The 24,140-nt window shown below is 40.6% G+C and overlaps 1 protein-coding gene and 1 long non-coding RNA gene across 2 annotated transcripts in view; one reads left to right on the top strand and one right to left on the bottom strand.

Moving 5' to 3' along the window:
• LOC127456203 (protein-methionine sulfoxide oxidase mical3a-like) overlaps positions 1–24,140 on the top strand; it is a 151,478-nt gene that overhangs the window by 83,918 nt on the left and 43,420 nt on the right. Inside the window, 13 exon segments of the mRNA XM_051724570.1 lie at positions 1,532–1,639; positions 2,142–2,328; positions 2,772–2,866; positions 5,909–5,999; positions 8,888–9,083; positions 9,535–9,761; positions 11,679–11,768; positions 13,302–13,475; positions 19,581–19,643; positions 23,498–23,575; positions 23,687–23,745; positions 23,747–23,801; positions 24,021–24,103. Coding sequence (XP_051580530.1) covers positions 1,532–1,639; positions 2,142–2,328; positions 2,772–2,866; positions 5,909–5,999; positions 8,888–9,083; positions 9,535–9,761; positions 11,679–11,768; positions 13,302–13,475; positions 19,581–19,643; positions 23,498–23,575; positions 23,687–23,745; positions 23,747–23,801; positions 24,021–24,103 — 1,506 coding nt within the window.
• Positions 1–24,140, bottom strand: part of LOC127456223 (uncharacterized) — a 567,953-nt gene that overhangs the window by 505,885 nt on the left and 37,928 nt on the right. The window lies entirely within an intron of this gene.

The following is a 24,140-nucleotide window of genomic DNA, read 5'->3' as shown; positions in this document are numbered from 1 at the left end:
GCACCAATTACAGCCTCAAGTCTTTTTGAGTATGATGCTACAAGCTTGGCACACCTATTTTTGGGCAGTTTCTCCCATTCTTCTTTGCAGGACCTCTCAAGCTCCATCAGGTTGGATGGGGAGCATCAGTGCACAGCCATTTTCAGATCTCTCCAGAGATGTTCAATCGGGTTCAAGTCTGGGCTCTGGCTGGGCCACTCAAGGACATTCACAGAGTTGTCCCGGAGCCACTCCTTTGTTATCTTGGCTGTGTGATTAGGGTCGTTGTCCTGTTGGAAGATGAACCTTCGCCCCAGTCTGAGGTCCAGAGCGCTCTGGAGCAGGTTTTCATCAAGGATGTCTCTGTACATTGCTGCATTCATCTTTCCCTCGATCCTGACTAGTCTCCCAGTTCCTGCCGCTGAAAAACATCCCCACAGCATGATGCTGCCACCACCATGCTTCACTGTAGGGATGGTATTGGCCAGGTGATGAGCAGTGCCTGGTTTCCTCCAGACATGACACTTGCCATTCAGGCCAAAGAGTTCAATCTTTGTTTCTCATGGTCTGAGAGTCCTTCAGGTGCCTTTTGGCAAACTCCAGGCGGGCTGTCATGTGCCTTTTACTGAGGAGTGGCTTCCGTCTGGCCACTCTACCATACAGGCCTGATTGGTGGAGTGCTGCAGAGATGGTTGTTCTTCTGGAAGGTTCTCCTCTCTCCACAGAGAAATGCTGGAGCTCTGTCAGAGTGACCATCAGGTTCTTGGTCACCTCCCTGACTAAGGCCCTTCTCCCCCGATCGCTCAGTTTGGCCAGGCAGCCAGCTCAAGGAAGAGTCCTGGTGGTTCCAAACTTCTTCCATTTACGGATGATGGAGGCCACTGTGCTCATTGGGACCTTCAATGCTGCAGCATTGTTTCTGTACCCTTCCCCAGATACAATCCTGTCTCGGAGGTCTACAGACAATTCCTTGGACTTCATGGCTTGGTTTGTGCTCTGACATGCACTGTTAACTGTGGGACCTTATATAGACAGGAGTGTGCCTTTCCAAATCATGTCCAATCAACTGAATTTACCACAGGTGGACTCCAATCAAGTTGTAGAAACATCTCAAGGATGATCAGTGGAAACAGGATGCACCTGAGCTCAATTTTGAGTGTCATGGCAAAGGCTGTGAATACTTATGTACATGTGATTTTTGTTTTTCGTTTTTTATTTTTAATAAATTTGCAAAGATTTCAAACAAACTTCTTTCACGTTGTCATTATGGGGTATTGTTTGTAGAATGTTGAGGAAAATAATGAATTTAATCCATTTTGGAATAAGGCTGTAACATAACAAAATGTGGAAAAAGTGAAGCGCTGTGAATACTTTCTGGATGCACTGTATTTTACTGTCCTGAAACACGCACAGTACAGTCTTTCTGTCACCTTTCGACTTTGCCTATTTTTGTTTACCAATAGCTTCTTAATGTCTTTTATACTATCATAAGTTCTTCTCTCAAGTATCGTTTATTGTTTCGTCCATTCTTTTGTCTATTCACTATCTGTAGCAGTACGTAGCGATGCACACAGGGGGCGTGAGCTCACTGGCTGAGCAAATAGCCAATCAGCTTCAGGCTCAGGATGACCCCAGGCCCCTTCTTGAGAAAAGGGATTTGGTAAGATTTATGGGTGTTGTAGGTTTGGTGTGTAGCATGTAGAATAAAGCTGTTTTTGGTATAAAACTATTGACTATTCATTCAACATTACATGAGTGTTGAACCTTCAACTCCTAGAAGCATCAGATTGATGCGTCATCACCCCAAATTATTCTGTGTTTTCGTATATAAGAGCTCGGGGCCCTGTTTTAAGAACGCTATGCCTTAAGTGCAGTGCTATACGTGCACAGTCAATGGGCGTGGCCATGAAGTTTCATGCAAGCATGCACTAAGTCTAGGCGCAAGTGGGTTGGCGAAACCACTCGTGCAAAGCGCTAATGGGCTGGATCAAGTGCAGTTTAATTCTGAGGTTCTTCATCCTATTATATTTTCCATTTAATCTCAAGTGACATTTATGACCTAGCACGGTCATGAAAATAGAGCCCCGTGTGTCTAGGTGCCTCGTGTTTTTACATGGAAAAAAGGTCCTGACCTAACATGTCTCATCTGTTTCTCTCTGCAGGGTTCCTTGCGTAAGGAGTTTCCTCAGAATATTGGCGGCAGTGACGTGTGTTTCTTCTGTCGGAAGCGTGTTTACGTGATGGAACGTCTCAGCGCAGAGGGAAAGTTCTTCCATCGCAGCTGCTTTAAATGTGACTACTGCGGCACGACCCTCCGTCTGTCCTCATACGCCTTCGACTTAGAGGACGGTACGAAATGCAAGAAAGACAAAATGACAAAATCAGGATGGATATTTAATACTTACTTATTCTCATGAATGTGGTATTGATAAATCATAATATCAAAAGTGTGTCCACGGTTGCCATTTAATTAATGAAATAATATTTTTAACTACACGTCTGTTGAAAAACTTGATTTTGGTGCTCTGTTGAGCCATTTTTGATGAATGTGAGATTAGAGATTTGAAGTTACCCTTTGTTATCAATAGTGGCATATTGTTGTTTGAGACAGAGGAGCCATTACTTTTCCTGACCAGTTATTCAGTCCTAATGATGGGCTGTTTTGTAACCTCCCACTTGGCATAGTATCAAATATGCATGTTAGGTGAATATTGACCACGGCTAACACTCTGGTTTGAACAATGGTGGAACAAATGCTGATGTTGTGAATGTGTGTGTTTTTGCTCTTGCAGGGAAGTTTTACTGTAAACCGCACTACTGCTACCGACAGTCTGGTCTGGCACAGAGAAAACGGCCTGCACCCGCTCCAGCTCCAGTAAACCCGAAGGTACCAGTTTATTAAATCTCTGGTTTTGTTTATGGGAGTTTCTTTAATGCACATGCACTTTCATGTCCCAGGGGAGTTGAGTTTTTTATTAAAACTAACAGATTTCAACTTTTCTCATATGAAGGTCTCATTCAAACTGAATTGGAAACTGTTTACCAGGTCTTCATCATTTATTCTTAGTCCCAGACCCAGACTTTCAATATTAAACTATGAAAATCCAGAAGAAAAAAAAAAAATATATATATATACACTATATTGCCAAAAGTATTCGCTCATCTGCCTTTAGACACATATGAACTTAAGTGACATCCCATTCTTAATCCATAGGGTTTAATATGACGTCGGCCCACCCTTTGCAGCTATAACAGCTTCAACTCTTCTGGGAAGGCTTTCCACAAGGTTTAGGAGTGTGTTTATGGGAATTTTTGACCATTCTTCCAGAGGGCGCATTTGTGAGGTCAGACACTGATGTAGGACGAGAAGGCCTGGCTCGCAGTCTTTGCTCTAATTCATCCCAAAGGTGCTCTATCGGGTTGAGGTCAGGACTCTGTGCAGGCCAGTCAAGTTCTTCCACACCAAACTCGCTCATCCATGTCTTTATGGACCTTGCTTTGTACACTGGTGCGCAGTCATGTTGGAACAGGAAGGGGCCATCCCCAAACTGTTCCCACAAAGTTGGGAGCATGGAATTGTCCAAAATCTCTTGGTATGCTGAAGCATTCAGAGTTCCTATCACTGGAACTAAGGGGCCAAGCCCAGCTCCTGAAAAACAACCCCACACCATAATCCCCCCTCCACCATACTTCACAGTTGGCACAATGCAGTCAGACAAGTACCGTTCTCCTGGCAACCGCCAAACCCAGACTCGTCCATCAGATTGCCAGATGGAGAAGCGTGATTCGTCACTCCAGAGAACGCGTCTCCACTGCTCTAGAGTCCAGTGGCGGCGTGCTTTACACCACTGCATCCGACGCTTTGCATTGCACTTGGTGATATATGGCTTGGATGCAGCTGCTCGGCCATGGAAACCCATTCCATGAAGCTCTCTACGCACTGTTCTTGAGCTAATCTGAAGGCCACATGAACTTTGGAGGTCTGTAGCGATTGACTCTGCAGAAAGTTGGCGACCTCTGCGCACTATGCGCCTCAGCATCCACTGACCCCGCTCTGTCATTTTACGTGGCCTACCACTTCGTGGCTGAGTTGCTGTCATTCCCAATCGCTTCCACTTTGTTATAATACCACTGACAGTTGACTGTGGAATATTTAGTAGCGAGGAAATTTCACGACTGAACTTGTTGCACAGGTGGCATCCTATCACAGTACCATGCCGGAATTCACTGAGCTCCTGAGAGCGGCCCATTCTTTCACAAATGTTTGTAGAAGCAGTCTGCATGCCTAGGTGCTTCATTTTATACACCTGTGGCCATGGAAGTGATTGGAACACCTGAATTCAATTATTTGGATGGGTGAGCGAATACTTTTGGCAATATAGTGTATATATATATATATATATATATATATATATATATATATATATATATATATTAATGGTCAAAATATTAACTGCAGTCTTGACCAACACAAAATAGGTATTGTTTTAAAGCTAAGAAGCTCTACTTTACAGTGCATGTAGACATTATGACCAAAACTGGACAAGTGGAAATTTGCATAAATCAGAAGTGTTCCATTTTAATTATTTGATAATTTGCACTGTATATATTATTGCAATCAGTAAAAACATCAAACTGATCAAATAGACGTGTCACATGTTGTTGGAAAGCTCTCAAAGAGTAGAATACAACCAGCCTATTTGTTTTACTCACAGACAAATATATAGTGAGTAATAGCTGAGTATATGTCTTTGACAATTATGTTGGTGTTGCTTATATGCCACATTTTCGCTTATAACTTCATGAAACATAAACGTAACATAAAATATCACATACCATTACTTAGAGGAGGTGATTATCTTTCAAACGAGTCCACACACAAGATAATCAGATGCATAGATCATTAGATAATCCACATGAAGCACAATGTTACATATGGCCACCAGGAGATGGTGCCAAATACATGACACAGACTCAATGATGACTCAAATGACACAGAATGAAACTCATTCTGTGAAATCTCATTACTAAAATCATGTCTGCATGCTATGCAAACCTTTAGTCATTGTTGTGTTTGCATGTGTAATTAGTTCTTATGTAGAATTATAATGTTTTATTTGTTTGGAGACATTTTGGACACTATGATCAATTATTTTTGTAATGCTGTAACTTTTGATTGCTTTGTCGTATCATCACAATTTTACCCCTTTAATTGTGCATGTACATGCACTGTTGGAAATTGTTAGTAGATCAAAAAATAATAAAATATAAATAATGGGAGTGTGAAAAAATTATTTACTTAATCTTCTCAAAATCCACAGTGCAAACAAAATGCCTGAAGTTGAAGAAACACTTTGACATAGCACCAAATTATCGATTAATAATCTGATTGATGGCATAATTGGAATGAACAGCCTTCACGTAAACACCTCAGACTGAAAAAGATGATCAGATTGAGCTTGATCCATATGTAATTTTTATATGATTGAAAATAATTATTTATGAATATTTGCCATGTTAACCTTTGAATCAGACTACTTCAACAGTCCCATTCAAAATACGGTGCAGTCCGTTGGTTGACAATGCACGTTTATTTGCGTCACTTTAATATATAGATTAATGTTGTAGAAAATCAGAGGCATTTAAATTAGTTTCTAATTAGTCCTAGTCCTAATAAGTGAGTTTAAAGCAGTTTTATCCACACGTTAATGTTTTTGTCACCTCAGTTTATAGTGGTACACTGAAATATTGTGAATCTGGACAAAAAAAATTAGTAATGCATGTAAACAAATCTATTGTTAGAGAAAATAATATGCCTCAGTTTGCATCAATTCATAGTTGATTTTTAGCAGCCTTCTATTAGTACTATTATATTTGATGTAATATTTGATGACTCTACACAGATGTTTATGTTTTGTTCTGGTCACAGGAGCCCCAGGTGTCGGCTGTAACCCCCAACACAGTGGACGCCGCAGGCCAAGCCGTAACCTCTCAAGCCCCTGTGGAACGCCGGCCCTCAGGTACCCGCCTTTCCTCTTTAGGCCCTGTCCTATGCCTCTCTCGAAGATTAGGGGACACTCTGCTCTCATTGCGACAAGCGATGTCTTGGACCCGCCACCAGGTGGCACACAATCCCTAGGTTCCCCTTTCCTGCTCGCCTACTGTATCTATCTCCTCTCCTGCTTTACTCTCAACATCCTGCTCAGTGTTCTCTAGCATGACCCCTTCCAGCCTCTGAGCTAACTGGGCATTTCCTGTCCGCATCTGCCATGACTTCCTGTGATACTGTGCTTGTTGTGTACCTTGATGAAGTCTTATCCAGTGTCATATAGCTAGTTATAGCTTTTAAATGTGAACTGGCTGAAACAGTAACATAAATTATAGGTTAAGTGTTATTTATTAGGTATGCATGCGTTGTGTATATGTAATGAATATTTGATTTTTGTGTTTGTTTATTGCCTGTTTTTGCATCTCTCCACTGTGTAGATCTGTGATAGTGCCTTATATTTTATGATCGTAACTTCTGATCTGATTGGTGGATTCTGTAAGCTTTACCTTTCCCCTGTCCTATCAAAGCAGCTTATTGTTTAGCTAGTGCCTGCATCAGTGCCTGTGATTGGTCTACACTTCCACCTATCCTTGCATCTCCTAATTCTCCTCTGCATACTAACACGCTGCTTGTGGCACTTAATTGTCTTGTTAATAATGTAACAATGCAAACAATCTTAATGGTCTTAAAATAAGCTTCATGTTTATTTAAATTATTTTCTTGTGATTTGTTTGGGTGGAAAATGTCCTGGACGTGTTTTTTCGACAGTTTTCGGAGATTAACTCTAGAGCAGGGGTGGGCAACTATTTTGGTAAAGGGGCCACATCTGGCTTTAAGTAGTGCATAGGGGCCCACATTGAGATACAATGTTCCGCATTGATTTGATGTTTGTATCTTTTAAGCCCAGAAATATTTGTGTACTCAATTTTCTGAAATGTATATGTCTACACTATTCTACATTTGCCTAAAGAATTGTAGAATAGTTTCCTCTCAGGCATTAAAAATGTAATAAAAGCTGAGTTTATTATAAATTATTTTACCATCTCTACTTCCCTGTTAATTTATTATTCAATCTAACACTATCTACATCAGGGGTCTGTTTTAATAAATAATAATAATAATAATTATAGAACGTTTAATGTTTGTCGCAAAGCGGGCGAGTTTACTTATTTTATTCTCAAAACATTACCCGTTTACACACTAAAGGGATCATGATATGGGTCTCGTCAATGGTTTGACTTTCCATTCAGCACACAACTGAATAAAACAGGCTGCATGACTATGATACATGATTACTGCAAGAGTTAGATTAACATACAGGTGCGAGGAGACTTCAACATTTCTAAATTGCACAAATAAAAAATACATATACATATTCGTCTCTCGCTTGCTTTTGCTCACGTGTCGATGCAGATATCTACTTTAGATTTAATTTAATCACTGGGAAGGTTTACCTGCAAACTTAGTAGCACCAAACAGTACAAGCAGCCTCAAGAATGGACACGAGGTGGCCGTATGACACTTTACCTTGAGCAGAATATCGCACTAGAGATCGCTCAGTTTGTTCAAAGGGGAAAGCGAGAGCTAGAAAGAGCGCACTCACATGCATGGTTGCCAGATTGCACAAAATAAGTATAACATTAGGCGGAATATTTACAATTTGCGCAAGAGTCTCAAATTGGGGGTGTTGCGTCTCTTATCTGGCAACCCTGAGCATGTTAAACGCTTGTGGAGGTGCGTTAGGTCCCAGTGCAAGATTTCTGAAATAGCCAATGGAAAAAAAAACACTTTTAGGATAAAACATGTGGAGGGCCAGATCCGGCGCCTGGGCTGTAAGTTGCCCAGGTCTGCTCTAGAGTATAATGTGTGATATCACTTACTTACAGTATATACATGATATTTTTTCAAAACAGTTTTTAGAAAGGAATAGATTAGCCTGGAATGCATCAGATGACCATGACAGTATTTTATTTATAGGGTCTATCACTACATAATCACTTAATGAGGATTACTCGCATGTTGTCGGTCATAATTCATTTACGGGTGACACATTATCAGTCTCATTGTGAATTGCATGCTTCACATCTCTAACCACTTCTACCTACACAATTATGAATTCTTATGTTGAATTACATGCACAAATTGTTCTCACTGGCTTGAATTGGGCTTTGGGATTTCCTAAATGGGATAGATTAGATATATTAGTCATGCACAAGTCCATCTGTTCAATAATATATTAAAAAAGTTCATTATTATTTGTAAAAAATGCAAAAAGGTTAGTTGCCCTATAGGATAGGAAAAGGGCAAGGTCACTGAATATTGTATATATTCTGAGTATGTATTTAAGAGTATTTTACTGACTACATACAGTATTTAAATTTAGAGTGTGATGTCATGAAGGCTAAATATGTTTAATAAATAAATAAAAAGTCTAGAGCCATCACTTTGACTGTGTTTGTTTTGTTTGTCCACTGCTAAAAATACAGAGTGGAAATGAATAACCATATGTGTTAATTTTTTAGTAAAAAACAAAACAAAACAAAACAAAAAACGCTGAGGTGGTTGGACATTTGTTTTGAATTGTCAATATTTGAGTCACTAAACTGCAAAAGGGTTTATAATGTGCATACAGTAAGCCTATGTATTGAAACCTGCTGATTTGATTTAACAGTTAATGTTTTATTGAAATAATTTGTTAGATTTTATATTGTTATCGTCATTGATATTGTTAGAGATTTGTGATTATAGTTATGCAAATTTACTAGCGTGACGACTGCATGGCAGAGCCCCTCCCTCTAAATGTTACGTATTAATAACTTACATTAACGGCTTGTCTGTCTCTTTCTCTGTCCATCACAGGGTCAGAGGTGAATGGGGTTGTGGAGCCCAGCGTGGCCAAGCGTCTCAAAGGGACTCCAGAAAGAATCGAGCTGGAGAACTACCGTCTGTCTATGATGAGAGAGGAGGAGCTGGAGGAGGTGCCGGAAGAGACTCTTGCTGAACACAACCTCAGCAGTGTGCAGAACAAAGTATCCGACGTGGGGGAGGGATCCAGGTATGTTTTCTACAAACACATTCAGTAAGGCCAAGATTGGGAAAGATGGGAAATTGCATCAGGCCTGGAGGAAATATAAAGCTGAATCATATTGGCATAGCAGTGAAAACAAATTCCAAGTATGTAGAAGGAGAACAACAGAGGACCTAATACAGAGCCTTGCGGCACTCCATACTCAACTTTTGTTTGATCTGACATTTCCTGGTTTCACAAAGTGGTAGTGGTCAGGTGGTTGAATTTGAATATTGGAGACTGTTAAATTAGTTTCAGGCAACTGATACATTCACTATGTAGGGTGTTAACTACATAGTTTATACCCTACATAGTAGAGTCATCACCAATCCTGTCATTGAGGTACAGAGTAGTTCAATTGTTTTCAGTGTATATTTCAGGCTGAAAAGAGCAGCCAGTGATCATTTGGTTTTTCTAACACACTCATCCACCCCTGCAGTAGCTCAGAGTCTGATATGGAGGAAGAGGATGAAGAACCAGAAGCGGCCGGCCCGTCTGATCTGGGTGGAGTGCCTTGGAAGGAGGCGGTGGAGCTTCACGCTCAACTGAAAGGAGGAAGTGACCCTGGAGCCGCAGAAGACGATGACGCTCTCGGAGAAATGGAGGAGGATGAAGAGGAATACGAGGAAGATGAAGATGAGGAGGAGGAAGAGGAGTCAAGTGATGGTAAGCTTTGATTGTGACAATGCTGTTGTATTCATTATGGCTATTGAATTACTGAATGTGAATGAAAATAAAGATGATCAAAGGGTTTTCACGAGGAATGGTGAGGGCAGATGCATCTTGTGGATGCAATAGCCTGTTTGAAGGAGGTTTATTTGATTTCAGAATGTAATTTTTCTTTATAGTGGAACATTTCGATGTACTTGGAAGCCTGTAATGTGTTAGGTTGCCCCGGTCTCATTTCCTGTCCACTTCATTTCATATCTTTATGAATGTGGCGTCTAGCTCGACTGATTAGATAATATACGGTCGCTTGTGTTGTTTGCTGTCTCATGTTCACAGAAAACTTTTGAAATTACATTTTCTCTTTGACTTTATTTTTTCTGATGAAAAAATGTCAAACAAAAGATTTCCCTAAAGAGTGAACGAACCCCAAAGCTTCACCTACAGATACATTAAAGTTTTAGATGAATCCGTCTCATCAGTAAGATGGTTAATCATTCAGAGATTTTAAACTTGTTTACACTAATGTATTCCTGTTTTTCCGCGTTTTTAACCTTCTACATTTTCAGATCTTTACGACATCTTTGGAAAATTAACTAGTTTTCTTTTTCAACTGAATGTCTTGTATTGGTCTTCCACAAAAATACCTTCGATAACTTTCTTTGACAAAAACTTTGGGAATAACGGTATCATTTTAAAGGGGTCATGACATAGTCTTTTTTTTAATTTTTTTTAAATAATTTTATTATATCCCTTTAGGTCCACTGATTAATGTAAAAAAAACACTTAAAATAATTAAGTAATATATGATAATTTCCCACCCTGTTTTTGGCCCTCTGTCTGAAACGCTCAGTTTTGGCCTCAGCACCTCCTTAAAACTTCAACGTAACTGCCCACTGTTATGATTGGCTAACATCATGCAGCCCCTCGAGTACAGCCATATTTGAAACTCAATCAGCAGATAATGAACAAGCGTCACAATTTAATTTCAGGGTTTACACATAACTGTAAGCCCAGCATCGCCATTAACTATCAAACAGTCATTATATTTGAAATATTAATTAAACGGTTTTCTTACGTTTTTGATTGGGTCCAAATGGTCATCTATTGCATGCTTACAAACACCAACAATTAAAAATTGCTGATATGGGCGAAAGTTTGTTGATCAGTTTGTGCTCAAAACAACAAGAGGCAGCAGCCTCCTCTTCTTCAGAGTTTTAACTTGAGTTTTAAGGGTGCGATGATGTAAAGTGGGCGTTGATGTTTTTGAGCTGTAGAGGCGGTCATGAATTAATGGGCCCCCAAATAACGTAGGGAAGTCGTGGAAGTTGAGAACGAGGTGTTTTGACAGCTTGGTTTCAATAAATGCTTTTATTGCATTGGTGATTAAGTTTTGAGTTCTGAAATTTACAGTATGTATTTATAGTAGAAAGACCTCTTATATGTCACAATATCAAGGAACATTTGATTCCTCATGACATGACCCCTTTAACATTCTAGCATTGTAACTTTGAAACAGTTTTACTTAAACTAAGGAATGGGTAAGGATCATCTGCTGTGTTTTTAAAAAGTTTAAAAGTTGTTTTGTGCAGTGATACAATTGGGAAACTATTTGGATACCGTTGACATCAGCCATTGAGAAACCCACAACTGATTTGGTGTAGCCAAAAAAGCTATTTATTGTTTTCTATGACAAAAGTTCTGAATCTATTTATACATTTATTGAAGTACTCAGTAGGTCTGTCTCTGAATGATATGGGAGGTTCTTTGTTCTGTGTGTCATCCTGTACTGTCAAAATATTAGTTTTCCATCTTTCCCTGTAACTTGTCTCTTGATCTTCTGCTCCGTCTTTCCATTGTGTGTGTGTGTGTGTGTGTGTGTGTGTGTTGTGTTGGGGTAATTGTATGGGATGACAGCGGGAGAATATTTCCCCTGGCAAACAGAGCTTCAGTCAGGTCTTTGGCTGGAGAATCTCACAGATGAAGAGGATACGGGTAGATTTAAAGGTAGTCATGACTGTGGATGTGTTTGGCTTCAACACACACTTATTATAACCCCATCAATGACTGGACAATACTGTCTTGATCTAACAAAAATTGCCTGCGTTTTCCCCTGCTTTCGTTTTTGTGGTTATACATTAGCAGCTCTGTTGCTTTTAATGAGAATATTTTTTTGTTTGTTTGTTTGTTTTTTTCTGTATTAAAGTTTCCAGGGCTGAACTTGCTTACTTTCACAGCACTTTGATGATTTTGAGTGAAATGATTCAGAGATAAGGCCCAGATATGCTTCATACGAAATCGAAGAATGAACGGGTATGGCCAAAAAGACGCTGTTTTTGCGTTCGTTTCGGTGGTTCGTAACAGCTTGCCTGGGCGAACTTTTAGGAAAACTTGTAACCGGCTGTTAAACACCTTCTTACTGTCATTGGTCCACGTCATCGGTGGGTGTGACCTGAAGCTCCACCTACTACCTTGTTTACATTGTTCAGTCTGTGTTTAACAAGAACACACCGGCGTGTAGAGCTGTTAGCGAGCTGGTGCATATTTATCTACATCTGTACAATCATTCGCTTAGAAACATTTTCAAAGAACATGTCATGCAATTATTTTTGTTTTGATTAATTAGTCCACAGAATGAATCAAATCCACTGTAATCCTCTCAAGTGCCCATTCACTCATGTGCCATCTGCAGCGAAAACCATTCACACATCTGCCCAAAGTAACATATGCATATCATCATTCATTTATGAACATGAACACTTTTATATGCCCATCGTCGCAGTAATATCAGTGTCATCATAAATTACAATAACAGAGTGTAATCGGCGCATATTATGGTGCATTAGCATCATGAATTCACAATGTAAACAAGACAAATTAAACATTTACTACAGCGCAAATATTACTTTAAATCATCATCTAGTGGTTAAAAAAACTTCTTTTACTGACCGTGACTTCTACTCACATTTTAAAGGTTTTACTGAGCGTCCTCATATTTAAATGCTCCTCTAAACGTCTCCCACAGCGGTGTGACGGGTGTCTGAATGTTCGGGAACAGTATACCATTGTTCAGCTGATTAGAACTTCTTTTAACCCCTGAACGAAGAACGCAGAAGAACTTCTCCAGAAGTATATTGGGGCCTTTACTCTGGTGCTTGTTGATAAGTTCACATTTTAAAATGATTAGGCTTCATTTATTTTCAAGGTGCATCTGCATGCTGTTACTTTTTCCTGAAGTATTTTCTGGCTTTATATTCTAAACTCTCTCTCTCTCTCTCTCTCTCTCTCTCTCTCTCTCTCTCTCTCTCTCTCTCTCTCTCTCTCTCTTTCTCTTTTTTCTTTACTGTTTCTGTCTGACTTTTTCTGGCTGCTCAATATTACTCCCTGCTCACATTGCTGCCTATGGGGACATTTTGGTGACTGGACCATTTTTTTCCTTTTGGTCAAATTGGATATTCTGTCTCCAACCTCCTAATGGGTTTGGCAATTTGCCAATTTCCCACCATTAATCCTACACATCCATACAATGCCACCATGCAGCCAGAAACCTGCAGATTCAGCAATCCATACAGCCAGTGGACCCGCTGGACATTCAGATGAACAGCCACTGGACTCCCGTACAGACTGAAGGAGTGAAGGACGGCGCCTTTGTGTCACCCTCAGGCTCTCAGCCCTCGCTCAACACCCAACTCACCCAGCCCACCTCCTCCACAGGTAACCAGATGTGGAGGAGTCACACCTGGGCCCTACTGCTCCTCTGAGGGGGTGGGGTAGTGGATCACACGTGTGTGTGATTGCTTGTGAATGTGAATTAATCTGGTCGTTTGGACTGGTAAATTCTGTTCTGTCCTCTTTCTCTCATTCACACTAATCTGCTTTTTGTATCTGATGTGTGGTACCAGTCAAGAGTTTGGTCACACCTGGCTGAATTTATGTTTCTCATAAAGACCTTTTAGTCTTACAGCTAATGCTTAAATGCTTGGAGTCAGTTTTGTAGACGAATGTAATCTGTGCCTGTTTTATAAATTGCTGTACAAAAATTAATTTTTTCAATAATATGACGAATATCATCTGCGCCAAGTATCAAACCCCAAACAATGTCTCAATGTTTAAGGTGTGTAGATTTAAAAATGAATAATCTAAAATTGAGAATAAAGCTTGCACTCAGGATGCACTAGAGCTGCGTGATTATGACAAAATATTGCAATAACAATTATTAATTTCAGTGAATACAATTTACATTAAAATAATGTTATTTTGTTTTTTTGTTTACGGCAACTGCATGCCATATTCTTTATTTAGGCTACACATTATGATGTTTAAATGGGTTTTCTAACAAAATAAGCACAGAAATGCCAAAAATGTCAGATTGTGTCTGGGCCAAGACTAATCTAAACACTCTGATTCATCCTTTCATTCATGCACACAACAAACAGGTCTCTGATTGGTTACAACGCTCAATGGGCCTCATTCATGAAACTTTTGTAAATGAGTAAATTCAAAGTAATTTGTGCGTTAAACGGACCTTCCCGAAAACTGTCTGTCAGTTTCACAAACGCTGTGTACTCCCCAGATTTGTTAGTAAAATGTGTGCATGTTAATGAATTCCTAACATTTGTAAATAGGGGGCGTGTTCACGTTCATTCACAATTATCATAATTCACGCCCATGAAAACACAATATAAGGAAGGCACCAAACACGCTAGTAAATGCTGTTAACATCGAAGTGCATTCACATCGTTTTGATTTAGCAAACACAATAGCATCTCAAAGAAAGTGAGGACTTACTGTCATCGCATGTTTTTGCTGTCATGTGACGCACTTTTGTGAATCAAACAGTGCAAGAAGACAATAAAAATGGCTTGACATGAGTGTAAAACATGTTCAGTTCACGCCGAGAGGAGGATGTCCATCATTAATCTTCTCTGGTTCAGTTCATGGCCAGCATCATTTGGTGAATCATGATGGTAACAATGAAATACTTACAACTGGAAGAATCGTCAGAGAAATTAACAGAATGCCCGAAGAAGATCTTTGACTGAAACGCTGTAAAATATTACAATTTTGTGAGCTATACGACAGTGTGTGGGATTGTTTCTATTTTCCCCCTTGTATTGTGTACGCACCTGCGCACGATGTGTTTGTTTATGGATTTAACAGCATTAGCATTAACCATACGCTATCAGCTGAACGAGATTTACTGATGCCTCTTGAATTATGAAACCTAAATTATAGAACTTATATAAATAAATATATAAATCTATCCAACTGGGGGTCTGGGTATCTCAGCGAGTACTGACGCTGATTACCACCCCTGGAGTCGCGAGTTCGAATCCAGCCAGGTCTCCTAAGCAACCAAATTGGCCCGGTTGCTAGGGAGGGTAGAGTCACATGGGGTAACCTCTTCAAATCAAATCAAATCAAATCACTTTATTGTCACACAGCCATATACACAAGTGCAATGGTGTGTGAAATTCTTGGGTGCAGTTCCGATCAACATAGCAGTCGTGACAGTGATGAGACATACGCCAATCTACAATAAACATCAAATTAACACAACACAATTTAAACATCTGTTATACATAATTAAACTCGACTTAAAACATCAAATTAACACAGCACAATTTAAACATCTGTTATACATAATTAAACTCGACTTAAAACATCAAATTAACACAGCACAATTTAAACATCTGTTATACATAATTACACAACTTAAAACATCAAATTAACACAACACAATTTAAACATCTGTTATACACAATTACACTCAACAATATACAATAATAACATACATTGCACAGTATACAATATGCTGTTTTTGTTTTTTGTTTTTTTTTTTTGTTTTGTTTTTTACTATATAGATACTATATAGATACACATTATTCAATAAAAATTAAAATATATATGAAAAAAGTATATATATAGAATGTACAGTATTGTACTGTATTGACATTCAGGCTGTCGGTTGATAGTCAGTTGTTAAGAGAGACATAATATAATGACAGTAATATAATTTATGACAGTCCGGTGTGAGATAAAAGAGTAATAAAGTGCAGGGATGATGTATTTTGATCGTGGGAGATCAAGAGTTCAGAAGTCTGATTGCTTGGGGGAAGAAGCTATCATGGAGTCGGCTGGTGCGTGTCCTGATGCTGCGATACCGCCTACCTGATGGTAGCAGTGAGAACAGCCCATGGCTCGGGTGGCTGGAGTCTCTGATGATCCTCCGAGCTTTTTTCACACACCGCCTTGTATATATTTCCTGGAGGGAGGGAAGCTCACCTCCGATGATGTGTTTGGCAGTTCGCACCACCCTTTGCAGTGCTTTGCGGTTGTGGGCAGTGCTATTGCCGTACCAGGCGGAGATGCAGCCAGTCAGGATGCTCTCCACAGTGCAGGTGTAGAACCGTGTGAGGATGTGGCGGTTCATTCCAAACTTCCTCAGCCGTCTCAGGAAGAAAAGGCGCTGATGAGCCTTCTTCACAACGACTTCAGTGTGGACGGACCATGTGAGTTCCTCAGTGATGTGGACACCCAGGAACTTGAAGCTGCTGACTCTCTCCACTGGTGCCCCATTGATGGTGATGGGACTGTGTTCTCTGTCTTTTCTTCTGAAGTCCACCACAAGCTCCTTTGTCTTACTGACGTTGAGGGAGAGGTTGTGCTCCTGACACCAGTGTGTCAGAGTGTGCACCTCCTCTCTGTAGGCTGTTTCATCATTGTCAGTGATCAGACCTACCACCGTCGTGTCATCAGCAAACTTAATGATGGCATTGGAGTTATGTGTTGCCACACAGTCATGTGTGTACAGGGAATACAGTAGTGGGCTGAGAACACAGCCCTGCGGGGCTCCAGTGTTGAGGGTCAGTGATGAGGAGATGTTGCTGCCTATTCTAACCACCTGGCGTCTGCTTGACAGGAAGTCCAGGATCCAGCTGCACAGCGAGCTGTTTAAGCCCAGAGCCCGGAGTTTCTCATCTAGCTTGGAGGGCACTATGGTGTTGAATGCTGAGCTGTAGTCTACAAACAGCATTCTCACATAAGTGTTCTTTTTTTCCAGGTGGGAGAGAGCAGTGTGTATTGTAGATGCAATGGCATCATCAGTGGAGCGGTTGTTACGGTAAGCAAACTGCAGCGGGTCAAGATTGAGTGGTAATACAGAGCAGATGTAATCTCTGATTAGTCTCTCAAAACATTTGCTGATGATGGGGGTCAGAGCAACAGGACGCCAGTCATTTAAACAAGTTATTTTCGATTGTTTTGGAACAGGCACAATGGTGGATGTTTTAAAGCATGTGGGGACTACAGACAAAGAGAGGGAGAGGTTGAAAATGTCCGTAAAAACACCAGCCAGCTGGTTCGCGCACGCTCTGATGACGCGGCCCGGAATGCCGTCTGGACCCGCGGCTTTGCGGATATTCACCCGTCGGAAGGATCGGGTTACATCCGCTACAGAGACGGAGAGTGAACTAACCTCTGTAGCTTCGGCCGTGAGAGCTCTCTCCGCGAGGGCGGTGTTATTTCCCTCGAAACGAGCATAAAAAGTATTTAGCTCATCTGGGAGAGAGGCAGCGGTGTTCATGGCGGAGTTTTTATTCCCTTTAAAGTCCGTGATGATGTTAATTCCCTGCCACATGCTTCTAGAGTTGGTGGTGTTAAACTGTCCCTCAATCTTACTCCTGTACTGGCGTTTTGCTGTTTTGATAGTTTTTCGGAGGGCATAACTGGCTTGTTTATGCTCCTCCGCGTTCCCGGAATTAAAAGCGGAGGTCCGCACATTAAGTGCTGCGCGAACATCGCTGTTGATCCACGGCTTCTGATTCGGATAGATTCGCACAGTTCTGGTCGGAATCACTTCCTCTACACACGTTCTGATGAAGCACATTACGCTATCAGCGTAAAGCTCGATGTCGTCATCAGAGGCGGACCGGAACATCTCCCAGTCCGTGCGATCAAAACAGTCTTGTAGCGTAGAGTCTGATTGGTCCGACCAGCACTGGATCGTTCTGAGGGTGGGTGCTTCCTGTTTCAGTTTCTGCCTGTAAGCGGGCAGAAGCAGAATGGAAGAGTGGTCCGATTTTCCAAATGGTGGGCGGGGGAGGGATTTGTAGCCATCCCGGAACGGAGAGTAGCAATGGTCCAAAACCCGGTCCCCTCGTGTGTTGAAACTAATGTGCTGGTGATATTTTGGTGCGACTGATTTTAAACTGGCTTTATTAAAGTCCCCGGTCACAATGAACGCGGCCTCAGGGTGCGCGGTTTCCTGCTCACTTATACTCCCATACAGTTCCTTGAGTGCCCGGTCTGTGTCGGCTTGTGGGGGATGTACACAGCAGTGATAATGACCGCTGTGAATTCCCTCGGTAGCCAGAATGGTCGACACAGAAGCATAAGAAATTCCAGATCAGGAGAACAGAAAGACTTGATAGAATGTATGTTCCTCTGATCGCACCAGGATTTGTTGATCATAAAACATACACCACCTCCTCTAGTTTTACCTGAGAGGTCTTTCGCTCTGTCCGCTCGGAGCATGGAAAACCCCGCGGGTTCAATGGCTGAGTCTGGAATCTCCGCAGACATCCAAGTTTCCGTAAGGCAGATAACGCAGCAGTCCCTCGTCTCTCGTTGGAAAGAGATCCGCGCTTTCAGCTCGCAGAGCTTGTTATCCAGAGACTGAACATTTGCCAGTAGAATAGTGGGTAGCGGGGGTCGATTTGCGCGGCGTCTTACTCTGATGAGAACGCCGGCTCTGTTTCCCCTTTTCCTCCTGCGTTTCCGCGGCCGTGCTGCCCAGACAAAGGGCTCCGCTTGCGTGTTTGTAAACAGCGGGTCGGCATTGAGGAATGTGAAGTCCGGTTTACGGTGTGAGATCGCTGAGCCAATGTCCAAAAGTGTTTGTCTGTCGTAGACAATAAGGCAGGCAACATCCAAGACAAGAAACATAAGAATTGTAAACAAAACAAACAAACCATTGCTAAGTTGTGTCGGAGCTCGCAACGCAGCAGCCATACTCGGCGCCATCTTGAGTCCAAAAAAAAAAAAAAAAAAAAAAAAAGGTCATGCACTTCGTGGTCATGATTAGTGGTTCTCGCTCTCAATGGGGCGTGTGGTAAGTTGTGTGTGGATCGTGGAGAGTAGCATGAGTCTCCACATGCTGTGAGTCTCCGTGGTGTCATGCACAACGAGTCACGTGATAAGATGCATGGATTGACGGTCTCGGAAGCGGAGGCAACTGAGACTTGTCCTCCGCCACCCGGATTGAGGTGAGTAACCGCGCCACCACGAGGACCTACTAAGTAGTGGGAATTGGGCATTCCTTTTAGGGAGAAAAGGGGATAAAATTCAAAATTTACTAATTTATGTTGTTAATTTCACTCATTTAATTATTAGTAACATTTTGGTCACTGTAAAATTTCCGTTCTTCCGATTGTTTATAGTTTTGATGACTTTTACTCCAAAATGTTAAAAGCAGTAATAATAAAGAATTAGAAGTCAAAGTGTGTCTAAACTTTCGATTGGTACTTAACCCGAAGTCTTCTCTGCTATCATTTATCCTGTCTTTATGTCACAGTTTATTACTGTTTTGATTGGCATTAAGTTGACCTTTACCCTTTTTCAGTATCAGTCATTTGTTTGTCTGCAATTTCGTGTCTCACTTCACTTTCATGCAGGTATTACTTTTTGGAGAACAGTCACCATTCTGTGCCTCTCTTCTGTTGATTTTTTTGTGTTATTCATTTATGTATTTATTTTGTGTGTTGTCTGTGCATTTCATCTACCTGTTCCCATTCTCATTTCCCATTGGATTGATTGTAGCCCCTTCCCACAAGTCCATGCGTCATGAGGCTGTCAGAGCCTGGTTGGATTCATTATCTGGAGGTAGAGAAGAAAAACAGTCCAGCAGCTTATCTAAGTGCTAACACACATAATCAGCGCATGGCAAGATTATACTACACGTTTAACACCCCTGCAGTCATGCACAAGTTGAACATACTGACTGCATGTTGAAACTTACTGAACTTGTCACATACAAATACACACGTCAATCATACTGCATGATGGAGTTTCGACACACACACACACTAATGCATGCATCTGTGTTTCCCTTGAGCAGTCTCTTGAAATAATACAAATTATGAAAGGTTTTAAAAAGAGAGTTCGTCATTTATAAACTCGTGTTGTTCCAAACCTGCTTGACACAACACAACACCTGCAACACACGTTATACATGATGACTGATGTAACTAATGCATTTTTATCATTTTGTTGGGTGGACAGTCTGTGCATAGTCATAACAAAAATCTTACATAACAAAAAAAATACATTTGGAGTTTATGGTCCCTGGATGCTTGATGCAGTGTGTCCACAGGGGGTTGATGATTGCATTTTGAAGGAACTTGTGTTGACATTTCAAGGCACTTTGTATCTAGAGTGCTGATCTACAAAGAGGTCAGGCCCAAAAAGAGCTAAAAACATCTCTAAGAACCTTCATGGTTCAGGGAGCGGGCACACAGAAAGCTTTGAAAAATGTCAGCATTGAAAATTTCACAGCCAGTGCATGACAACAATAGACCTAAGAATGGAAGATATTGAAGCTGGACTACATCTTGGTTAGGGTTTGAAGATTTGCTTTGGTAATTGTCTAGTAATTAGAGTCTAATTAGTGTGGCTCTTGAAAGGGGATGTCTCAGCTAAGTCTGCCTCTTTATTTGCACTTTATTTCCTTGACGTTTCTTTACCCCCAACACACATCCCAACCCATCCTCATCTGCTGGGTTTGAACCCTATCCATTTAACTGTGTGTAAATGGATATTTGCTTGTTAATCCACTAATGCTTTATTTGTGTGTGCTCTTGTATTTATTTTGGACATGTACACACTGCAGCTAAATATGGGTGTCAGTCCTCCTCTGAGTGTATATTCCTGTTCTGTACACACTTTTTGGTGAAAATCCCATTCATTTATCCTATAGACTAATTGATTTTCAACGATAACTTATAAATCTTTAAAGCAGACCTACAGTGAGCTACGAGGTTGTTCATCGATGGTATAAGCCATCCGTCTGCATTATTTCAACTTCATTGTTTAAAAATCATGATTGATAGTGGAATTCTACATTACCCATGATCTAGCAGAGAAAGATCCACCAATCAGAGAACCACGTCCAATGAAACCCACAAAACGTGCCTTTGGAGTGACCGCGCGCTCCCATGATGCACTGTGAAAGACGTCATCGAGTCGGTCTCCTTTCACCCTTAAACCACTTATATATGTGTACATATCGGGATATTTTGCAATTAATGTACAAATATAATGTTTCTATACTTATAATCAACAACCTAAAATCAATAGTATAAAACATTCCCATTGTTTTTTTATTCAGTGACATCATTTGCAATGCTTCATGGGATTGTAGTTTGTGCCCTGATGAAAAACGGTAAGTACACAGTCTTGTTTCTCTGTCTTTATGTCTGATTTTCAAACACTTTTTTGCCTCAAAACAAAGTTTGTAATGTTGTGATTCTCCTCTGGTTGGTTTGGTTCATGGTGCACAACTCTTTTATGAAGGATTTTATAAAAAGTCTGAAGAAATAAATGGGGAAAATACTTCCCAGATGGATGAAAAAGTGGACGGGCACTGTTGCACTCTATTGAAAAATATAAAACTATTGATTTAAATAAAATGAATAATAAAGCTGAAATAACATGGACTGATTCAACAGAAGTAAATACCACCGATTAACAAACTTCAGAGCTCACGGTAGGTCTGTCTTTACAGGTTTATAAATTATTGTCAACAATAAATTCCCCAATGGAGAAAATTAATGGGATTTGTGAGTTTAGTGTAGTAGAAGACACTCCTTTATTCAGCACATGGATCGATAACATACAGGTGCATCTCAATAAATTAGAATGTCGTGGAAAAGTTCATTTATTTCAGTAATTCAACTCAAATTGTGAAACTCGTGTATTAAATAAATTCAGTGCACACAGATTGAACTAGTTTAAGTCTTTGGTTCTTTTAATTGTGATGATTTTGGCTCACATTTAACAAAAACCCACCAATTCACTATCTCAAAAAATTAGAATATGGTGACATGCCAATCAGCTAATCAACTCAAAACACCTGCAAAGGTTTCCTGAGCCTTCAAAATGGTCTCTCAGTTTGGTTCACTAGGCTACACAATCATGGGGAAGACTGCTGATCTGACAGTTGTCCAGAAGACAATCATTGACACCCTTCACAAGGAGGGTAAGCCACAAACATTCATTGCCAAAGAAGCTGGCTGTTCACAGAGTGCTGTATCCAAGCATGTTAACAGAAAGTTGAGTGGAAGGAAAAAGTGTGGAAGAAAAAGATGCACAACCAACCAAGAGAACCGCAGCCTTATGATTGTCAAGCAAAATCGATTCAAGAATTTGGGTGAACTTCACAAGGAATGGACTGAGGCTGGGGTCAAGGCATCAAGAGCCACCACACACAGACATGTCAAGGAATTTGGCTACAGTTGTCATATTCCTCTTGTTAAGCCACTCCTGAACCACAGACAACGTCAGAGGCGTCTTACCTGGGCTAAGGAGAAGAAGAACTGGACTGTTGCCCAGTGGTCCAAAGTCCTCTTTTCAGATGAGAGCAAGTTTTGTATTTCATTTGGAAACCAAGGTCCTAGAGTCTGGAGGAAGGGTGGAGAAGCTCATAGCCCAAGTTGCTTGAAGTCCAGTGTTAAGTTTCCACAGTCTGTGATGATTTGGGGTGCAATGTCATCTGCTGGTGTTGGTCCATTGTGTTTTTTGAAAACCAAAGTCACTGCACCCGTTTACCAAGAAATTTTGGAGCACTTCATGCTTCCTTCTGCTGACCAGCTTTTTAAAGATGCTGATTTAATTTTCCAGCAGGATTTGGCACCTGCCCACACTGCCAAAAGCACCAAAAGTTGGTTAAATGACCATGGTGTTGGTGTGCTTGACTGGCCAGCAAACTCACCAGACCTGAACCCCATAGAGAATCTATGGGGTATTGTCAAGAGGAAAATGAGAAACAAGAGACCAAAAAATGCAGATGAGCTGAAGGCCACTGTCAAAGAAACCTGGGCTTCCATACCACCTCAGCAGTGCCACAAACTGATCACCTCCATGCCACGCCGAATTGAGGCAGTAATTAAAGCAAAAGGAGCCCCTACCAAGTATTGAGTACATATACAGTAAATGAACATACTTTCCAGAAGGCCAACAATTCACTAAAAATGTTTTTTTTATTGGTCTTATGATGTATTCTAAATTTTTGAGATAGTGAATTGGTGGGTTTTTGTTAAATGTGAGCCAAAATCATCACAATTAAAAGAACCAAAGACTTAAACTACTTCAGTCTGTGTGCATTGAATTTATTTAATACACGAGTTTCACAATTTGAATTGAATTACTGAAATAAATGAACTTTTCCACGACATTCTAATTTATTGAGATGCACCTGTATATTTGCAAATAAACAGCTCTTTGCAGTGTGTACATGGCCATTTTATTTTGTGTGCTAATTGTATGAATACTGTCATTTGTTTGTGAGTGACATGCTTTATAATTTTGAATTCATTCACACATATGTTCAGTTTTGGTAACACCTACTGTATGTTGGAGTTATATATATATATATATATATATTCAAATGTGTACTGTAGCTAGCTTATTCTTTTAAAGGCCAAGCTTATGTGCCTTATGTTTCTTCTCCTGTGACCCAGATCCCTGTGAAGAGGAGGATGACCCGGAAGCAGAGGCAGGGAGTCCTGACATGGAGCCGGGCTCTGAATTAGATCAAGGTTTGTCAAATCCACCAGCCAGATTTAGTTTAATTTAGTAAATACCCCTTCAGGTCTCAGAACTGTCCCAGTGTAGGGTTTTAGACAGTGTTCTGTTTTCTGATGTCACAGAGGACATTCCTTCAGACGCTGAGGCTGAAGCTCGTTCACACTGTTTAGATGAAGGGGTGGACGCTTCCAGGGGAAAAAGGCAAACCAGAGTGCCAGGGACAAGTTTCCGTAACTGGTAATTATAGCCTAATCACAATCTTATAAACTCATGCCTTTTTTGTTTGAGACTGATGATTGAAAATGTTCATGCACTTGCATGAGTTGCATTTGTGAACACATCACATCAGGCTCTTGCTTCATAATTATTCTGACTTTGATGATTGAAAACTTTGCACAAGGGTTTTTATTTTTCCTATCCATCAATATTTGAGTCAATTTTATGTTGTCGTTGCAGAGAAAACAGCTGCAGCTCCAAGGGAACTGATTGTTGACGTCGTGCTATCTCCTATCCAAAAACCTGCTTTACCCATTGAGGAGGTAATATTGAATTTCGAAATTTAAATTCAGGGCTCGT

The sequence above is a fragment of the Myxocyprinus asiaticus genome, chromosome 18, assembly GCF_019703515.2.
Source record: "Myxocyprinus asiaticus isolate MX2 ecotype Aquarium Trade chromosome 18, UBuf_Myxa_2, whole genome shotgun sequence".
NCBI lineage: Eukaryota > Metazoa > Chordata > Actinopteri > Cypriniformes > Catostomidae > Myxocyprinus > Myxocyprinus asiaticus.
This window is presented reverse-complemented; position numbering and strand designations above follow the sequence as displayed.